The sequence below is a fragment of the Danio rerio genome, chromosome 15 (genome assembly GCF_049306965.1).
Source record: "Danio rerio strain Tuebingen ecotype United States chromosome 15, GRCz12tu, whole genome shotgun sequence".
Classification (NCBI taxonomy): domain Eukaryota; kingdom Metazoa; phylum Chordata; class Actinopteri; order Cypriniformes; family Danionidae; genus Danio; species Danio rerio.
Window position 1 is genome coordinate 11,003,760 of NC_133190.1, and position 20,559 is coordinate 11,024,318.

Genomic DNA, 20,559 nt, shown 5'->3' on the forward strand with positions numbered 1-20,559 from the left:
CCCAGTGAGTGTTCTTTTATATTATATGTTTGTGTTGTGTTTGCCTTTAATACATAGTAACAGCAAAAATTTATAAGAAATGGGGAAGAGAAAAGGCCACATGTTGGACCCAAACCTGGGCAGCTACAACAAGGACCCATTAAAGGAAATTGGTTTCTTTAATTTAAGTGAACTTGAAAAATTAGTGAGCAGAACTGAAAGTGTTAAGTTGTAGGTATTTAGTAATTCTAAGTGGGGTTAAATTTATATCAAGCAATCCACACAAAATGAAAAAATTAAGTTAACACTAATCATGGCTATTAAGTTACATGAACTTAAAAAAACGTGTTAGTGGTACTACTTCATTTAGTACTGCACACTTAAAAAAAACAAGCTTTTCTAACTCACCAATCTTAAGTTTACTTTGCTTAATTTTTTTGAGGCAACGAGTTTGCATACTTTTAAGTAAGGTCAACTAATTACATTTTACAGTGTACTCCTTTTACAGTAAAATACTGTTTCCTTTTATTACAGCAAAACACTGGCTATTTTACAGTTATTTACTGCACAATCTACAGGGTAACACTGCAGTTATACTAATTAAACACACCTGATCAAACTAAATCTAAAGGTAGTGTGTTGAAGCAGGGCTGGAACTAAATTCTGCTGGGCTGCGGCCCTCCAGGAGTTTGACATCCCTGGTACATAGCATATTTTCAAAGGAACTGCCTACATTTATCACAATCATGCACATATCATTGAATAAAAACAATAAAAATATAAAAACTTCATCCAAAGCAAAAAAATAAATTAATAATAATAATAAATAATCTGATCCTCATGTTGTTCCAAACCTGTAGTAATAAAAAAGAAATCAAATAAAATGACGAAAAGACTCACTAGTTAACCCTTCACTATCTGTTTTACTATAATACGAGGAGTTCTTTTGAAAATGTGAATTTTTATGATAATTAATACTAGAGGATGACATTTAAAATATTGTCTAGCTAGCACATGCACTTATGTCGTTACAAACTGTTGGGCTTTTCTGTAGCACAAAAGTTGGACTTAAGTTCGCTTCTGGTGTGCGACCGGATTTACAAAAATGTCCTGTGGTAATCCTGTGGTATTTCAGCAGTACAACATAAATTTACCACACAAAAAAATGAGCAAAGCTAAATATGACAGGATTACTACAGCACTTTCTGCAGTGAAATTTCACAGGAATTTACCATTGGATGAAGTATGTGGTTTCTCTGTTGTTTTTGTGTGGTAATACCAACACAGCTAAATATCACAGGACTGCTACAGCAATTTCTGCAGTACAATATCACAAGAATTAGCTTTTTTGTTCTGTTTTTTCTAAAACATTTTTTTTTTCTCAGTGCAAGGTAAAATCAGTATGTTCTGCATTTAAGTCGTTTAATTAAGAAATACCTATTCTTACAAAGTAACATCACATGTATTCATATTTATTGTAAAAACTTTTTAGTGTGCAAATGTTTGTGTACTGGAATAAATTTGCAATTGAAACAACAAGATGACCGACACCCTCCATTACAAACATTACCTGCGGTATTCTATGTGGTAAACCATCAAATGTTATGTGGTAACTGTGTAGTACTTTGTTGTTTTTTGGGACGTTTTACCACATGATTCTGTGCTGTACAGTATGTGATACTCCTGTAGTATTCTTGTGGTAGTGTATCACTTTCATATTGTGGTAGTATTTACCACAGGATTCTGTTATACAATATGTAATATTCCTGGGATATTCTTGTGGTAGAGCGTGTGGTATTACTGTTATATTCCTGTAATATTTTTGTGGTAGCATGTGGTATTTCATGTGGTAAACCTTCAAATGTACAAAACAAAAACCATGTGATGATTGTGTAGTACTTTGTTGTTTTTTTGGGATGTTTTACCACAGGATTCTGTGTTGTACAGTATGTAATACTCCTGCGGTATTCTTGTGGTAGTGTGTGGTATCACTTAAACATTTCTGTGGCACCACAGGATTCTGTTGCTTAGTATGTAATACTCCTGTAGTTTTCTAGATATATTAGATGTATATAAGTTCCTATTTAAATAGGGTATATGCCGAGCTAGTGCTGTTTCCATGCTGATACACTTCCGGTGACCTGTTATTGTGAACTTTTTTTCCATTTTATACGGTTCCTTATACAGCATCGATGTTGTAATGTCATTAACATACATTCAGTTAAATAAACTTTTGCATTTATTTAGTTGCTCAAGCGTAAAACGAGACAAAAAGCTGTTTACTCGCACGCGCCCGTCAGAATCGGCAGGCTAACGCAGAAGCTCCATTGAATATACTGGGGTAAAATATATTGCTCATATTATAAGGATATGGCGGGGGAAATGTAATTTAATGCAGTGCTTCTTGTACAATCTGAGACCCACTTTAAATCGGATATCACTCAGCTTGTGGAGATCGCTGATTTTGAAAGAAAACAGACCTTAAACGCACCGGATTTTGCATTGGCATTCAATTCGCCGGAAACGCTTAATTTACACCATGGATGCTGTAAAAGGAACCGTATAAAGTATCTCAGAATATTACACAGCACCAAAAATGTAAAAATATATATTAAATATATTTAATATATTTTTTGTCCACAGCAGACGGCAACCCGCCCTGACGCAGATTCCCTGGTCCAATCAGGTGAGCCCTCCTCAGCGCTCGCCATGACAGCGAGACAACAGTGACGTGCCTTGTAAAAATTTGCATATGCATTCCTATAAAGCTCGTGTGCTCTGTCAGCGAGGCGGCCTTTGAGCCCTAGGCAGGGAGAACACAACCCCCGAGGACCCTCGGGGAAACACGGGCGGCCGGTAGTGGGGCCTCGCTGCGAGGGTTATGGTGGGTGGGAGTAGCGAGGCCCACTCATCTTCTATTTTAAACTATAGTTTCAAACTTTAGTTTACTATAGTTTGAAATAGAAACCATGGTAACTGTTATGATTAAACCTTTAGCAAAGAGCTTAGAATGACCAAGAGCAACAGACCCGGATTCCGCCAGTTTCAAGTGATAGCGATCGCTCGTCATTGCTGTCGCGATGGAAAGCAGCTGCTTTTTATTTATTTATTTTATTCAAAAAGCGCGTTATTGTTTCCCAAATTGTAGAGTGTCGCCTCTTGGTAATTCTATGCTCTTTGCTCCATGTCTGACTGTTGTAATGTTTTGCTTTGTTTTTCAGCTCAGTTGTTGAGCAAAGAAGGACTATTGAAGACAACAGTTGAAGACAACCGCGGGTTATATTCACGAGCGCGCGCATTATAATGTTTCCGGGCTGTTTTCTGAAAGTGTGTCTTGTTTAGATAAGTTTGCATGTCAAACTAAATAAACTATACTCTTTCTAAACACCTGTCTCGTGTTTTATTTGTCCTCTACAGCAATGCACTGTCATATAGGTCTGTTGAATGCATTTGTATGCAACATGGTTTGACAATACAGAAGTCTAACAAATAAATAGTTGTTATAAATGTACTTTCATTAGTCAACATTTGGTGTTATGGTTGTTTCATAACTATATTTATTATTATTCTGTATGTTTAAAACCAGCAAATTATACTATATATTTAACATGTCACATATACTTACATTTTAAAATTTGCCAAATAAAATGTCCTAAGACAAGAATGGGTGTTATTTTCGTTTTATGTCAACCTACTGTAGGTTTTAGGTTGACTGCAGCAGGTATAGGTATTATACACAAACACACACACAAAGTGCTGCGGTGAAATGTGTTACTCTCTCCTCAATGCTGACCATGCAAAAAAAAAAAAAAAACTAATTATTTTAAATGTTAAAGTTTAAAATAATTAAAAACTCAATTCTCAATAAAAAGTTACAAATAATTATATAAACAAAAATAAAGTCGGCAACACCGAAAAACCAAAGAATCCAATATTTTATTGTTATAATTATTATTTACTTAAAAAATCTCATGACAACAAACTTTTCTATTGTTTCTAATATAAATTCATAGGTGGAAACACAGCTCTGAAAAATACTTAGCAACAAACTCACAACCTGGGAGCTGACAGTGGAGCTTTTGTGTGTGGATGGTTAAGTGTATCATATGTTTTTGTGATTCCCTGTGATGATTTCTGTGCACATGTTACCTTACTGAGGCGATGGAATTTAATTTTGGCTTAGTTGCCAGAAAGATACATAAAACTGTTAACATCTGTACATTATGGCAGTATGCAATATACAATAAATGTAAGAAGTTATATGAGGAGGGGCTAACTAGCTAACAATGTAGCTTTCAAGTACACAGTTCAAGATAACAACAATATAACTTAAAACACAGCCTTATTTTAGAAACCCTTAAAAACATTTGAACACATTTTACTTACTCATTGTAGATTCTTATTTAAAGCCTAAAACATATCAGACTCTACATCTGAATTGATGGACAGAGAATGAAGCACACTCAGCAGTAAACAAATCAAACACCTGACTCCCTTAAAGGGCCAGCATTTTCTGAAAACTTTTTAAGACAGACAGCCTGTGGGAGTGTGTGGTGATGCCCAAATCATTGTTTTCAGCCTTCAAAATGCACGTCTCTATAATTAGCAACATAAAGCATCAGAGTGGATGGGACAGTAATGGTTGAACAGTAATTTGCTATTTATTGTCAAAGCTGTAATGAGTACATAAAATAAATTACTGTAATTTATTCTTTGCACTACACAATTTCATACAAAGTCTACACTGTAAATGCAAACATGGTATTTAATTAAAAATAGTAAATTGACCTTAATCAGTTTTTATCAACCTGCTATTAACACTCACTTTTAGTAAGTTACTTGTACTTTGAGGTTGAAAAATCTTACCAGCTCAGTTTACTTGAGCTGGATTCATTTAGAAAAAGTAAGTTTATGACACTGTGAGCATGCGCAGATCAATCAATCATCCCCAACCAATCAAGCTGCTTCGTAAGGCGGGTCTTGGCGTGGCGGGATTCGTAATTTTGCAAACGGTATGTCACGTCTTGCCCGCAACTGACCGACCAGATGAAGCTGGATATCATTGAGCTGGACCTAAACATCGCTTCAACGGCACTTGTGATTATCGTCAGCATAACAGCGATTCTTGTGCTTGGCACACTCATTTGGTGAGTAAATATTTTAATTTACCCTTGCGCAGATCGTTTTGTTTCTGTAAGTTAGCGCCAGTGTTTTGTGCCTGCTATGATGTGTGTAGTAATGTCGGCTAACGCTAGCTAACTATATTATGGACATAACGTGACTCTATTTTGATGAAACTTCCATAACTTCCTCTGTGTTGAAAATAGGTAACTTTCAAGACTTTTGTCACGATAAAATTGAGGAAAAACTTTAATGTAGCAGTAACGTTAACGGTCGCGGGCGTGCTCGTCACGCGCACGCGCCCACCTGCCATGCAAGTAACATTTGTCATCGAGTACTGACTAGCAGCTAGCATGATGATGAGAGACTGATCCCGGCGGTTTGGGAGTTTCCTGAGTTTTATAACTGTTGTTTGTAAGCTCAGGCAGAACATCAGAACAAGTCTGGATGTATCCTTTTATTTTAATATAGTATTTTAATATATTTTAATATTACTACCCAGATCCGTCTTGGTTCGCTACAGACAAGAGTGTTTACCTGTCTGAAAAGATCTTTACACTGAGTTTATCATAGTCTGCTATGATAGGGAACATATTTGCTGGCATACTCAGTGGCTTACATTGTTCTTTAAGGTCATCTTGTACATAATATGTACATTTTAATACTGGGAGCTGTCATTGTGGGTTATTGGCCTATGTTACAGGTTTCACATGTACTTGGTTGTGCTAAATTGTTGTATTTTTTTTTAACTGCCCCCTTCCAGGCTCAAGCAGATGGTGATCAATCCACACATTCCATAATCCCAGCAATAAAAGGTATTTTCAACTAATAACTGTATAATTATTGCATGCTAAAGTAAAAGTTATGCTTACATCAGAGCAATTGGATTACAACAAAAGCTTAGAAAATCTTGTGTGTTGAAATTATTTCATTATAGTATATTTCATCATACAGAATATTTTGTGCATATTTAGAATTTCAACTATTTGATTTAATTAGTATTTCTGGACTGTCTCCATAGATACTGTGGGTTCGATTTATAGTCCATCATAACCAGGACTACAGATTATACATAAAATATAAATATAAAAATATAAATTTTTTTCATGATATTTATTTTGTATCACATTTGATACATCAGGCGTTTGTGCAACTTTTTGCTCAAAACATAGAAAATTTTAATTACAAAAAAATGAATTTGCCCTTCTCTTTTTGACAAAAGAGAACATTTTAGGCAGTTTATCTCTTTATTTTTTGTTACATTAAGCATTTTACAGTGTTTTATTATTTCACATTGTGGTAGGCGCACTAGTAGTTTCAGTTCTTGTTCAAGCAAAGATGCCCTTTACATTTACACGGTACACAGAAGTGAGAAGTCATTGCTTGTGCAGTGTTTTTATCTCTGTCAGGTTTCTCCATGTTGGAAAATGATCAGGATCATGCCTTGTAACATTAAAAAAGCACATGTACATAAACATGGACCTTTTATGGGGTGCATGTTCATGTACATGCCTAGGACTTTCTGAATTTATTTGGCATCTGTGTTTATAGACTTGCCATCTTTGAATATATTGTGCAGGCTTATTTGTTCTCCAGTGTCCTGTAGCATTTCATCAGTGGCAAACTATTTCAATACTCTACATATACAGAGTCCATAATAATAGATGGCAATTAAAGTGCCATAGTGCAGTTAGAGGAAGATAAGTAAGGATGGAGTCTGCTTTGCTGACTGCTTTCTGACTGTGTTCGTGTAGTTGGGACCTTTACTTCTGTGCGTGTCTAAACTACATTTTCTTCTTGATATTCTTCCTCATCACTGCTGTCTGAATGACCATTATCATGCATGGTCAGGCATCCTCCTCTTTCCTTAACTTCTCTCTGTCACTTTAATTGCCATAGACTATTATGCTGAAGGCATTTTCAAGACACTTTAATTTTTGTAATATCTTCCTCTATTCTTTTGACATCTAAAAATACACAGAAATTGATCAATATAGTTTATCGATTATAAATTATTGTAAAAATACACACAATGTATTTTAAAATGGTATTTCAGTTTCTATTTATATTAATTTAATCATCCAAAAACAGTGTTTTTGCATTGTAGTAGGCGTTATATTGATTACATTACAAAAATGTGACATCATTGTTCGGAAAATAATTTTATACAACAGGTATCAAATTTGATACATGATTTTCAACACAATTTATTTGCAACAAAATAAATTAATTATTAAGTAATAATGCTTTGTTTCAATCAAGAAAACATTTATTTAATAAAATTAGTAACAATAAAATGTTATTTTTAATTTAACAACTTGAAATTAGCAAATAGTTTTTAACTATAGTTTTAAAGAAGTTCATTGATTAAAAGCTTGATAATTAGATTTTTGCAAGGATTTAGTTTTACCCATAGCTCTGGTATTCCAAATCTGATACTGCATTTTAGTGTTTTTGTCTTTTTATGTTGCTAGGCTTGATGCTAAAATTATCTTTTCTTTCTTTTCAGATTTTTCAAAACGACAAACCGTTTCCTATGCAGTGGACATGTAAGTACTGCACATTTTGTGCTGAAAAGAGGGGCTACTTACTTAAACATTACCGCTTAAAACACGGGTGCCACACTCGAATATCACCACTACCATGCCTTCATAAGGAATGCCTGTGCACATTTAAATCTTTCAATGCACTCAAAGTCCACTTATCAACATGGCACACTCAAAAGGACTTAGGGAACGTGGGTGAAACTGCTTTCCATTGTCAGCTGTGTGACTTTGTGGAGCCTTGCACTGATGCTGACTTTTTTACCCATTTACGAAGACATTTGAAGCTGAAGCAAAAGGTTTCTTGTCCATATCAAGGCTGTAACTTTCAGAGCAATGTTTATTCAACCTTTAATGCACATAAAAGCAAAGAACATCAAGACCACAATAACATGGCATTCAAACCTGAAATTGTGTCACATAATGAACTTGAGGAACCTCCACCTCATACAAATATTCAACCCGAGGATAGTGCCCCTGAAACTGATGAGGTTGAGTTTGAGGTTACTGAGCTCAGTGAAGATGTGGAGAACTTGGAGAGTCAGTTGGAACATAATGTAGCTGCTCTATTTCTGAAAATGAAATCAATTCTTAACATCTCTGAAAATGCCCTGCAAGAAGTTATAGAGCAGATCAATCAAATTTATGTGCTTTCACAGCCATTGTTACATACATCTGTTAAAAAAATACTAAATCAACATTGTGGAGATGTTGAGGACTCTTTAGTGAGTGAGATAGTTAAAGTATTTACTGAGAATAATGTATTCCTAAAATTCACCTCTACTGGGGGGTCATTGTCAACCACTAGCAAGCGAACATCATACATTTCAAAAGAATTCTCAGTGGTAACGCCTGTTGAGTTTGTCCTAAAAGATGACAAGCAGACATTTGTGTATATCCCCGTACTAAAAATGCTGCAGACATTGCTAAACAATGGAGACATTTTAGATAAGGCCATGTCACCTGAGCCAAATTTGTCACAAGGATACCGATCTCACAGGGATGGTTCCCGGTTTAAAGACAATTCTCTCTTGACAGAGGAAGAATTCAGGATTGCTCTTTGCTTGTACATAGATGATTTTGAGGTGGCTAACCCCTTAGGAACCTCCAGAAAGAAACACAAGCTATGTGCCATTTACTGGGTACTTGGAAATCTACACCCTAAATATCGCTCCTCTCTTCATTCCATTCAGCTTGCTCTACTTTGCAAGGTCAGCAGTCTCAAAGACCATGGTTATGGGGAAATTCTCCGTCCACTCATTCAGGACCTTGTTTTTCTTGAGCAACAGGGTGTATATGTTGAACAGTTAGGAGCCAGCATAAAAGGCACAGTATTATTTGTTGCAGCAGATAATTTAGCTGCCCATTCTTTGGGAGGGTTCTTTGAGAGCTTCACAGTAAGTCAGATGTGCCGATTCTGTATGGCCAAACGGGAGGAAATACAACACAAGGAAGTGAGGACAGGCTCATTTCCATCAAGAACAAAAGAAAATCATGATAGACAGGTGCAAGATGTATTGCAGGATCCTACCATGGCTCAACAATATGGCGTGAAAAGAAGCTGCCCACTTAGTAAAAGCTTGGAACATTTTCATGTTGTCAATGGGTATCCTCCAGACCTTTTGCATGATCTTCTGGAGGGTGTTGTTCCGGCTGAACTGGCTTTGTGCTTAAAGGCACTAATATCAAAGGGATACTTCTCACTTGAAATCCTGAATGTGGCTATTAAACAGTTTCCATATACATTTTCAGACAGAACAAACCAACCCCAGATCATCGCAAAGAACTTTGCTTCCAAAGCAACAATTGGAGGAAATGGTCATGAAAATTGGACACTCCTTCGCCTTCTGCCACTACTGATAGGTCATCACATTCCCGAGGGGGATGAAACCTGGGAGGTTTTAATGAACTTAAAAGATGTAGTGGAATTGTCAGTGTCTGCAAGCTTCTCAGAGGAGTCAGTGTGCTTTCTTGACTGCAAGATTGCAGAACATAGAGATATATTTCAGAAAGTTTTCCCGAATGAGAAGCTACGACCGAAGCACCACTACATTGAGCACTATCCTCAACTAATTCAAACTTTTGGTCCATTGTGTGATGTGTGGACAATGCGTTTTGAAGGCAAACACAAGTTCTTCAAGAAAGTTGTGCGTCACATTCACAACTTCAAAAACATACCCCTTACTTTAGCTCTCAGACACCAGCATATGATAGCCTTCCATTTAGCTGCTACCTCCTTTTTCAAGCCATCTGTTGAAATTAACAAAGTGAAGTCTGTAATGGTTGCTTCATTTCCTGAAAATGTGAAGAACCGTCTCCATCTCAGGAATAACCAGAACACAGTCCTTGTAGCAGCTTCTGTTTGCATAGATGGCATTAAGTACAGTGCTAATATGGTAATTTCCGTTGGATCGTGCTCAGGGCTGCCAGATTTCAGACAAATAGCAAAGATTGTGGTGATCAATACAGACATAATATTTGTCTGCAGACTTATGAAATCATGGTACAATGAGCATCTTAGAGCGTACGAGCTCTGTAGTAGCCATTTGCCCACGTTCTCTGTCACTCAGTTGTCTGAATTAAATGATGTTTTCCCGATTTCACTTTACAGAGTTGTAGACAAGCAGCTTGTCACACTGAAACGGCACATATTATGCTGAGAGAGTCAAACAGTTATCAAAATGGACCAGAGGTTGTTACTGAGAGTCATCATCGCTGAAGATGATATAAGGAAGTTGACTTTAAATAAGAGACCACAGTCCATTGAAGAATTCAAAGTGCAACTGGTGGATAAACTGTCACTGCAGTATGACTTTAAACTGCAGTATGAAGATCAAGACTTCAATAATGCCCTCTGCAATTTGACTGAAATAACTGATTTACCTGAAAGAGCTACAGTCAAAATCATCCCTCTTGTGGCTCTCCATTTAACAGCATTGTCATCACCCACCACAACATCAGACACTGAGGGCAGCACAGCAGACACTGAGATCCTGTCGCCTGTAGGAGCATCACCATCGCTAAGACAACAGTGGCCAGAGTTCTTTGACATACCCAATTTCTCAGTAGATGTTGAGTATAGGCTCAGACAGGCAGATCTTGCCTATATGAAAGATGAAACACATATGACTCTACCACGAGATATGAAGCATGACATACTAGAAAAGCTTGCTGAGACGATGTACAGTTTCAAGGCTTACCCTGACGATGATAACTTCAGCAGTGTTGCAAAAGCACTGATTAGCAAACACCCCTGCCTCACTGAGCCTGGACCACACAGATGGTATGGCTGGAAAAATAGCCTTAAATTTAAGATGGCCAATTATCGCACAAAGCTTCGAAAAGCTGGATGTGAGGATGTAGCAATCAATGGAGGCAAAAGAAGTAAAGGCAACCCAGAAGGAGATTCCTCAAGCAAGAATATCAAGCGGCCAAGAAGAGGTGAAGCAAACTACCTGCCTAACTTACCTGAAGGACATGATGAAACAAGTCTAGAAAATGCCAGAATGGTTTTAGTGGAAGAAATAAAGAAAAAACAACCAAATGGCACTCTCATTTCACAAATGATGGACCAATCATTCCCACTACGCAGACAAGAAATTGTAAAAAAGGTGCCTGCTGTACAGAACATGGTTGAACGATGGCCAGCACTCTTCATAGAGAGACAGGTAAGCAATTTTTGTTCTCAACCAATAAAATAATGAAAAATTAAAAATAAATTCAAGGTGTGTGACTAGAAATCCAAATACTTGTTGAAATGTTAATCCCTCTGCCACCTCTCCATCCCTACCCACTCCTCTCTACTTTTTCAGGTGTTTGCTGAGTTTAATAGAATCGCCAGTAAGAATCTTGAGGGAGACTTCTTTGAGGCTCTGGACCAGTATGCCCCACGTTTCATTGAACTTTTCAAAACAAAAAAGGGAACTGTTGGCCAGAAACTCAGGGAGCTGATGCAGCACATGAGCTGGATGGTAAGTAGGTTCATTTTGCTTTTGATCTGTGTGATAGTTCATCAATCAAGTTCTAAATGAGACCATCCAGACCAACCTATTTTATTTCCTGTCTGCTTGTGCCTTGCAAATTGTTAACTGGTCTTTTCTCTCTCTGTGTATCATTAGACACCAGACGTCACAGTACTTCGCTCTGTTGTCCTCAAAGGCATTCCCATTTTACTCGGTGATGACTCCAGTGAATTCTACAAGACCTGCTCTGTAAGTACTTGCACATAAGAAAAAGTTTGGTCTTGTAGGACACTTAGAATTGAAGACCAGGAGACTTGGTTCTTTCTTCAGCAGGATTCTTTATTGAGAACACGAGCTGCTGCAGTTAAGTCTGATCAAGGCACAAGAAAAGGGTTAAATATATCATATAATATTATTGACAAGTATACATTTCCATGGCCAACACTTAGTGTCAGATAACTTAAAGACATTGCTATTGCTACAAATTTTACACACACACCCACCAACCTGGAGGTGGACACACCCACACACACACAAACTTACTGACACACTCAAACACAGGCTCACACACACTCACACATTCAAAAAGACTCACACACACAGATTCAAACACACACACACACACACACACTCAAACACAGGCTCACACACACTCGCACATTCAAAAAGACTCTCACACACACACACACACACACACACACAGTCACAGTCACACATTCAAAAAGACTCACACACAGATTCAAACACAGACTCAGACACACACACAAACCTGGAGATTGAGGTGGGCACACTCACACCACACACACACACACACACACACACACACACACACACACACACACACACAAACTGACACTGGACCTGGAGATGGACAAACATAGCGACCTGGAGTTGAACACACACAGACTCAGACACACACACACACACACACTCAAACACAGGCTCACACACACTCACGCATTCAAAAAGACTCATACACACACACACACACACACACAAACTTGGAGGTGGACACACTCGCACCAACCTGGACCAGGAGGTGGACACACATAAACTTACTGACACACTCCAACACAGGCAATCACACACTCACACATTCAAAAAGACTTGCACACACAGATTCAAACACAGACACACTCACACACACTCAAACACAGACTCAGACACACACACAGATTCAAACACAGACTCAGACACACACACACACACACACACACACACACACACACACACACACACACACACACACACACACACACACACACACATACTTTACCAAAATAAAAGAGGAATTAAAATGAAAACTAAAATTTACAATTTGAATTTGAGTTGTCACTATTATTGCGTGAGCGTTAATAAAGAGCTTTGTAAAACTATTTGTAATTTCTTTTTCACGTTTGGCTTTTCATTTTAATTTTGCTGTCTTGCCTCGAGACTGCAGTAAAAATGAAATGTGAAATCACCAATTGCATTTTATTTTTCAATTTGACTGGGATGATGCACTGTCACCATGAGAATGAAATAATTTCATTTCATTCTCAATTTTGTCACACATTTTGCATACAGTTTTTTGTAATGAAATGGTTAATCTGGTTTAAATTTTCATTTTAGTCCTTTAATTTATTTAAATTTGGCAGAAAATGTCTTCCATAGATCTTAAACATATTCTTAAATTTGTAATCCTTCACTCTGCATGAACATAAAACTATACCTGCGTTGACAGGTGTAATTCTATCTGCTCAATATACAATATACATTTTGTACAGTGATTGATGTATTTTGTAGGTTGAAAAGTCAGTGTCACTCTTTGGGAATGTATAGACCTTTTTGTATCTCCATAGCTTTAGTTTAACCATTACAAATATATTTTGTTTGCTTTATTGTAACAATCCAGTGTGAAAACATTTAAAACCATGTTCTCTGATAACAATACAACACTAAAAAAAGAATGTTTTAGAACAGCATAAATTGCAATGCTGAAGAATGTGTGTCTTTGTAGGATACAGAGAGAGACAAGGTCCTAGAATCCATCACTGTTGGTGTGCTGACAGTTGTCAGTGAAGATAATCCTCACGAGGGTCAAAGCTCAGTGGACCTCCAGCCCATCTCCACTGCCATCATTCTGGAGGGAGTTATTGTCATGGATCATATTAAAAACTTGCCTCAGGCAGTTTGTCTTTTGTTTGGTCTTACATATGCATTGCATTTGGATTACCCAAAATGCATGGCAAATACTCTCAACTTCATTCAGACTGTGATGCTTGGACTGGGAAAGAAAAACCTCCCACCAAAACTGTTAACTCTGAAGAACAGTCTTCTGGGTTAGAACAGTAAAGAGCCGTCGGCTGTCAGATAGCACTTTGTAAGCTTTGCAGCCATTAATGTTCTCCTCTTATCAGAGAAAGTTTGATGCTTTCATGCAACTGTTCTCACTTATTTACGTTCTCAAAGGAAAAAAAAAGAATATTCCATTAAAGTCTACCATGTTATGAAGGTATGCTAATGGTGGAAATAATGCCACGTTGTGTTGCAATGAGTTGTTAGTTGTTATTAGATGATAATGTCAGAAAATAACCTAGCAAGGTTATCCTGTTTACATTTGTGTTTTGGGAAAACTTTTCATAGTTGTAATGTAGTACAAACACAAACTCCAAGGAGTGATGTTTTTATTTGTGTTGGTTTAATCCTTTGACTGCTCACTTTGGGAAACAAAAGCATTTGTTGTACTTTCGGTTTTGATCAGAAATGCACTGATTTTGCATGCACTGAAGTCATCCAGTAGTTACCTGTTTAATATTGGGAGACTGTTACATGCATAGAATTATCTCACAGAAATGTTTTTATTTAATTATTTTATATTTTTCCTTTTCATTTTATACAGTTGAACAAACCACAACTTTGTTGTTTAGCTGCTGTTTTGTACTTGAATGTGCATTGAATAAATTTTGTAATGGAGCTGAATCAACCCAGTGAGTGTTCTTTTATATTATATGTTTGTGTTGTGTTTGCCTTTAATACATAGTAACAGCAAAAATTTATAAGAAATGGGGAAGAGAAAAGGCCACATGTTGGACCCAAACCTGGGCAGCTACAACAAGGACCCATTAAAGGAAATTGGTTTCTTTAATTTAAGTGAACTTGAAAAATTAGTGAGCAGAACTGAAAGTGTTAAGTTGTAGGTATTTAGTAATTCTAAGTGGGGTTAAATTTATATCAAGCAATCCACACAAAATGAAAAAATTAAGTTAACACTAATCATGGCTATTAAGTTACATGAACTTAAAAAAACGTGTTAGTGGTACTACTTCATTTAGTACTGCACACTTAAAAAAAACAAGCTTTTCTAACTCACCAATCTTAAGTTTACTTTGCTTAATTTTTTTGAGGCAACGAGTTTGCATACTTTTAAGTAAGGTCAACTAATTACATTTTACAGTGTACTCCTTTTACAGTAAAATACTGTTTCCTTTTATTACAGCAAAACACTGGCTATTTTACAGTTATTTACTGCACAATCTACAGGGTAACACTGCAGTTATACTAATTAAACACACCTGATCAAACTAAATCTAAAGGTAGTGTGTTGAAGCAGGGCTGGAACTAAATTCTGCTGGGCTGCGGCCCTCCAGGAGTTTGACATCCCTGGTACATAGCATATTTTCAAAGGAACTGCCTACATTTATCACAATCATGCACATATCATTGAATAAAAACAATAAAAATATAAAAACTTCATCCAAAGCAAAAAAATAAATTAATAATAATAATAAATAATCTGATCCTCATGTTGTTCCAAACCTGTAGTAATAAAAAAGAAATCAAATAAAATGACGAAAAGACTCACTAGTTAACCCTTCACTATCTGTTTTACTATAATACGAGGAGTTCTTTTGAAAATGTGAATTTTTATGATAATTAATACTAGAGGATGACATTTAAAATATTGTCTAGCTAGCACATGCACTTATGTCGTTACAAACTGTTGGGCTTTTCTGTAGCACAAAAGTTGGACTTAAGTTCGCTTCTGGTGTGCGACCGGATTTACAAAAATGTCCTGTGGTAATCCTGTGGTATTTCAGCAGTACAACATAAATTTACCACACAAAAAAATGAGCAAAGCTAAATATGACAGGATTACTACAGCACTTTCTGCAGTGAAATTTCACAGGAATTTACCATTGGATGAAGTATGTGGTTTCTCTGTTGTTTTTGTGTGGTAATACCAACACAGCTAAATATCACAGGACTGCTACAGCAATTTCTGCAGTACAATATCACAAGAATTAGCTTTTTTGTTCTGTTTTTTCTAAAACATTTTTTTTTTCTCAGTGCAAGGTAAAATCAGTATGTTCTGCATTTAAGTCGTTTAATTAAGAAATACCTATTCTTACAAAGTAACATCACATGTATTCATATTTATTGTAAAAACTTTTTAGTGTGCAAATGTTTGTGTACTGGAATAAATTTGCAATTGAAACAACAAGATGACCGACACCCTCCATTACAAACATTACCTGCGGTATTCTATGTGGTAAACCATCAAATGTTATGTGGTAACTGTGTAGTACTTTGTTGTTTTTTGGGACGTTTTACCACATGATTCTGTGCTGTACAGTATGTGATACTCCTGTAGTATTCTTGTGGTAGTGTATCACTTTCATATTGTGGTAGTATTTACCACAGGATTCTGTTATACAATATGTAATATTCCTGGGATATTCTTGTGGTAGAGCGTGTGGTATTACTGTTATATTCCTGTAATATTTTTGTGGTAGCATGTGGTATTTCATGTGGTAAACCTTCAAATGTACAAAACAAAAACCATGTGATGATTGTGTAGTACTTTGTTGTTTTTTTGGGATGTTTTACCACAGGATTCTGTGTTGTACAGTATGTAATACTCCTGCGGTATTCTTGTGGTAGTGTGTGGTATCACTTAAACATTTCTGTGGCACCACAGGATTCTGTTGCTTAGTATGTAATACTCCTGTAGTTTTCTAGATATATTAGATGTATATAAGTTCCTATTTAAATAGGGTATATGCCGAGCTAGTGCTGTTTCCATGCTGATACACTTCCGGTGACCTGTTATTGTGAACTTTTTTTCCATTTTATACGGTTCCTTATACAGCATCGATGTTGTAATGTCATTAACATACATTCAGTTAAATAAACTTTTGCATTTATTTAGTTGCTCAAGCGTAAAACGAGACAAAAAGCTGTTTACTCGCACGCGCCCGTCAGAATCGGCAGGCTAACGCAGAAGCTCCATTGAATATACTGGGGTAAAATATATTGCTCATATTATAAGGATATGGCGGGGGAAATGTAATTTAATGCAGTGCTTCTTGTACAATCTGAGACCCACTTTAAATCGGATATCACTCAGCTTGTGGAGATCGCTGATTTTGAAAGAAAACAGACCTTAAACGCACCGGATTTTGCATTGGCATTCAATTCGCCGGAAACGCTTAATTTACACCATGGATGCTGTAAAAGGAACCGTATAAAGTATCTCAGAATATTACACAGCACCAAAAATGTAAAAATATATATTAAATATATTTAATATATTTTTTGTCCACAGCAGACGGCAACCCGCCCTGACGCAGATTCCCTGGTCCAATCAGGTGAGCCCTCCTCAGCGCTCGCCATGACAGCGAGACAACAGTGACGTGCCTTGTAAAAATTTGCATATGCATTCCTATAAAGCTCGTGTGCTCTGTCAGCGAGGCGGCCTTTGAGCCCTAGGCAGGGAGAACACAACCCCCGAGGACCCTCGGGGAAACACGGGCGGCCGGTAGTGGGGCCTCGCTGCGAGGGTTATGGTGGGTGGGAGTAGCGAGGCCCACTCATCTTCTATTTTAAACTATAGTTTCAAACTTTAGTTTACTATAGTTTGAAATAGAAACCATGGTAACTGTTATGATTAAACCTTTAGCAAAGAGCTTAGAATGACCAAGAGCAACAGACCCGGATTCCGCCAGTTTCAAGTGATAGCGATCGCTCGTCATTGCTGTCGCGATGGAAAGCAGCTGCTTTTTATTTATTTATTTTATTCAAAAAGCGCGTTATTGTTTCCCAAATTGTAGAGTGTCGCCTCTTGGTAATTCTATGCTCTTTGCTCCATGTCTGACTGTTGTAATGTTTTGCTTTGTTTTTCAGCTCAGTTGTTGAGCAAAGAAGGACTATTGAAGACAACAGTTGAAGACAACCGCGGGTTATATTCACGAGCGCGCGCATTATAATGTTTCCGGGCTGTTTTCTGAAAGTGTGTCTTGTTTAGATAAGTTTGCATGTCAAACTAAATAAACTATACTCTTTCTAAACACCTGTCTCGTGTTTTATTTGTCCTCTACAGCAATGCACTGTTATATAGGTCTGTTGAATGCATTTGTATGCAACATGGTTTGACAATACAGAAGTCTAACAAATAAATAGTTGTTATAAATGTACTTTCATTAGTCAACATTTGGTGTTATGGTTGTTTCATAACTATATTTATTATTATTCTGTATGTTTAAAACCAGCAAATTATACTATATATTTAACATGTCACATATACTTACTGTTATTTTAAAATTTGCCAAATAAAATGTCCTAAGACAAGAATGGGTGTTATTTTCGTTTTATGTCAACCTACTGTAGGTTTTAGGTTGACTGCAGCAGGTATAGGTATTATACACAAACACACACACAAAGTGCTGCGGTGAAATGTGTTACTCTCTCCTCAATGCTGACCATGCAAAAAAAAAAAAAAAAAAACTAATTATTTTAAATGTTAAAGTTTAAAATAATTAAAAACTCAATTCTCAATAAAAAGTTACAAATAATTATATAAACAAAAATAAAGTCGGCAACACCGAAAAACCAAAGAATCCAATATTTTATACTTAAAAAATCTCATGACAACAAACTTTTCTATTGTTTCTAATATAAATTCATAGGTGGAAACACAGCTCTGAAAAATACTTAGCAACAAACTCACAACCTGGGAGCTGACAGTGGAGCTTTTGTGTGTGGATGGTTAAGTGTATCATATGTTTTTGTGATTCCCTGTGATGATTTCTGTGCACATGTTACCTTACTGAGGCGATGGAATTTAATTTTGGCTTAGTTGCCAGAAAGATACATAAAACTGTTAACATCTGTACATTATGGCAGTATGCAATATACAATAAATGTAAGAAGTTATATGAGGAGGGGCTAACTAGCTAACAATGTAGCTTTCAAGTACACAGTTCAAGATAACAACAATATAACTTAAAACACAGCCTTATTTTAGAAACCCTCAAAAACATTTGAACACATTTTACTTACTCATTGTAGATTCTTATTTAAAGCCTAAAACATATCAGACTCTACATCTGAATTGATGGACAGAGAATGAAGCACACTCAGCAGTAAACAAATCAAACACCTGACTCCCTTAAAGGGCCAGCATTTTCTGAAAACTTTTTAAGACAGACAGCCTGTGGGAGTGTGTGGTGATGCCCAAATCATTGTTTTCAGCCTTCAAAATGCACGTCTCTATAATTAGCAACATAAAGCATCAGAGTGGATGGGACAGTAATGGTTGAACAGTAATTTGCTATTTATTGTCAAAGCTGTAATGAGTACATAAAATAAATTACTGTAATTTATTCTTTGCACTACACTATTTCATACAAAGTCTACTCCTTTTACAGTAAAATACTGTTTCCTTTTATTACAGCAAAACACTGGCTATTTTACAGTTATTTACTGCACAATCTACAGGGTAACACTGCAGTTATACTAATTAAACACACCTGATCAAACTAAATCTAAAGGTAGTGTGTTGAAGCAGGGCTGGAACTAAATTCTGCTGGGCTGCGGCCCTCCAGGAGTTTGACATCCCTGGTACATAGCATATTTTCAAAGGAACTGCCTACATTTATCACAATCATGCACATATCATTGAATAAAAACAATAAAAATATAAAAACTTCATCCAAAGCAAAAAAATAAATTAATAATAATAATAAATAATCTGATCCTCATGTTGTTCCAAACCTGTAGTAATAAAAAAGAAATCAAATAAAATGACGAAAAGACTCACTAGTTAACCCTTCACTATCTGTTTTACTATAATACGAGGAGTTCTTTTGAAAATGTGAATTTTTATGATAATTAATACTAGAGGATGACATTTAAAATATTGTCTAGCTAGCACATGCCCTTATGTCGTTACAAACTGTTGGGCTTTTCTGTAGCACAAAAGTTGGACTTAAGTTCGCTTCTGGTGTGCGACCGGATTTACAAAAATGTCCTGTGGTAATCCTGTGGTATTTCAGCAGTACAACATAAATTTACCACACAAAAAAATGAGCAAAGCTAAATATGACAGGATTACTACAGCACTTTCTGCAGTGAAATTTCACAGGAATTTACCATTGGATGAAGTATGTGGTTTCTCTGTTGTTTTTGTGTGGTAATACCAACACAGCTAAATATCACAGGACTGCTACAGCAATTTCTGCAGTACAATATCACAAGAATTAGCTTTTTTGTTCTGTTTTTTTCTAAAACATTTTTTTTTTCTCAGTGCAAGGTAAAATCAGTATGTTCTGCATTTAAGTCGTTTAATTAAGAAATACCTATTCTTACAAAGTAACATCACATGTATTCATATTTATTGTAAAAACTTTTTAGTGTGCAAATGTTTGTGTACTGGAATAAATTTGCAATTGAAACAACAAGATGACCGACACCCTCCATTACAAACATTACCTGCGGTATTCTATGTGGTAAACCATCAAATGTTATGTGGTAACTGTGTAGTACTTTGTTGTTTTTTGGGACGTTTTACCACATGATTCTGTGCTGTACAGTATGTGATACTCCTGTAGTATTCTTGTGGTAGTGTATCACTTTCATATTGTGGTAGTATTTACCACAGGATTCTGTTATACAATATGTAATATGGGATATTC

The 20,559-nt window shown here is 36.4% G+C and overlaps 1 protein-coding gene and 1 long non-coding RNA gene across 7 annotated transcripts; both read left to right on the forward strand.

The window, feature by feature from the left end:
- Positions 1-3,830: 3,830 nt before the first annotated feature.
- Positions 3,831-19,595, forward strand: LOC141377768 (uncharacterized). Its single transcript, XR_012390634.1, has 2 exons — positions 3,831-3,992; positions 18,553-19,595. It is a non-coding gene; the product is annotated as an uncharacterized lncRNA (long non-coding RNA).
- LOC141377765 (sterile alpha motif domain-containing protein 3-like) lies at positions 5,024-14,570 on the forward strand. 6 transcript variants are annotated; one of them, XM_073923392.1, is made up of 7 exons: positions 5,024-5,549; positions 5,864-5,915; positions 7,610-7,649; positions 10,255-11,311; positions 11,456-11,614; positions 11,762-11,854; positions 13,605-14,570. In XM_073923392.1, the coding sequence occupies exons 4-7, from the start codon at positions 10,325-10,327 to the stop codon at positions 13,929-13,931; spliced, it is 1,566 nt and encodes a 521-aa protein (XP_073779493.1). In that variant the 5' UTR covers positions 5,024-5,549; positions 5,864-5,915; positions 7,610-7,649; positions 10,255-10,324; the 3' UTR covers positions 13,932-14,570. The 6 variants fall into 6 exon arrangements, with proteins under 6 accessions (XP_073779493.1, XP_073779495.1, XP_073779492.1 ...); XM_073923394.1 differs by having other exon boundaries at positions 10,578-11,311; XM_073923391.1 differs by having other exon boundaries at positions 5,024-5,126.
- Positions 19,596-20,559: the final 964 nt, after the last annotated feature.

Excerpts from the sequence above, each read along its gene's own strand:
- LOC141377765 (XM_073923390.1), top strand. The coding sequence starts at position 7,637 with ATGCAGTGGACATGTAAGTACTGCACATTTTGTGCTGAAAAGAGGGGC.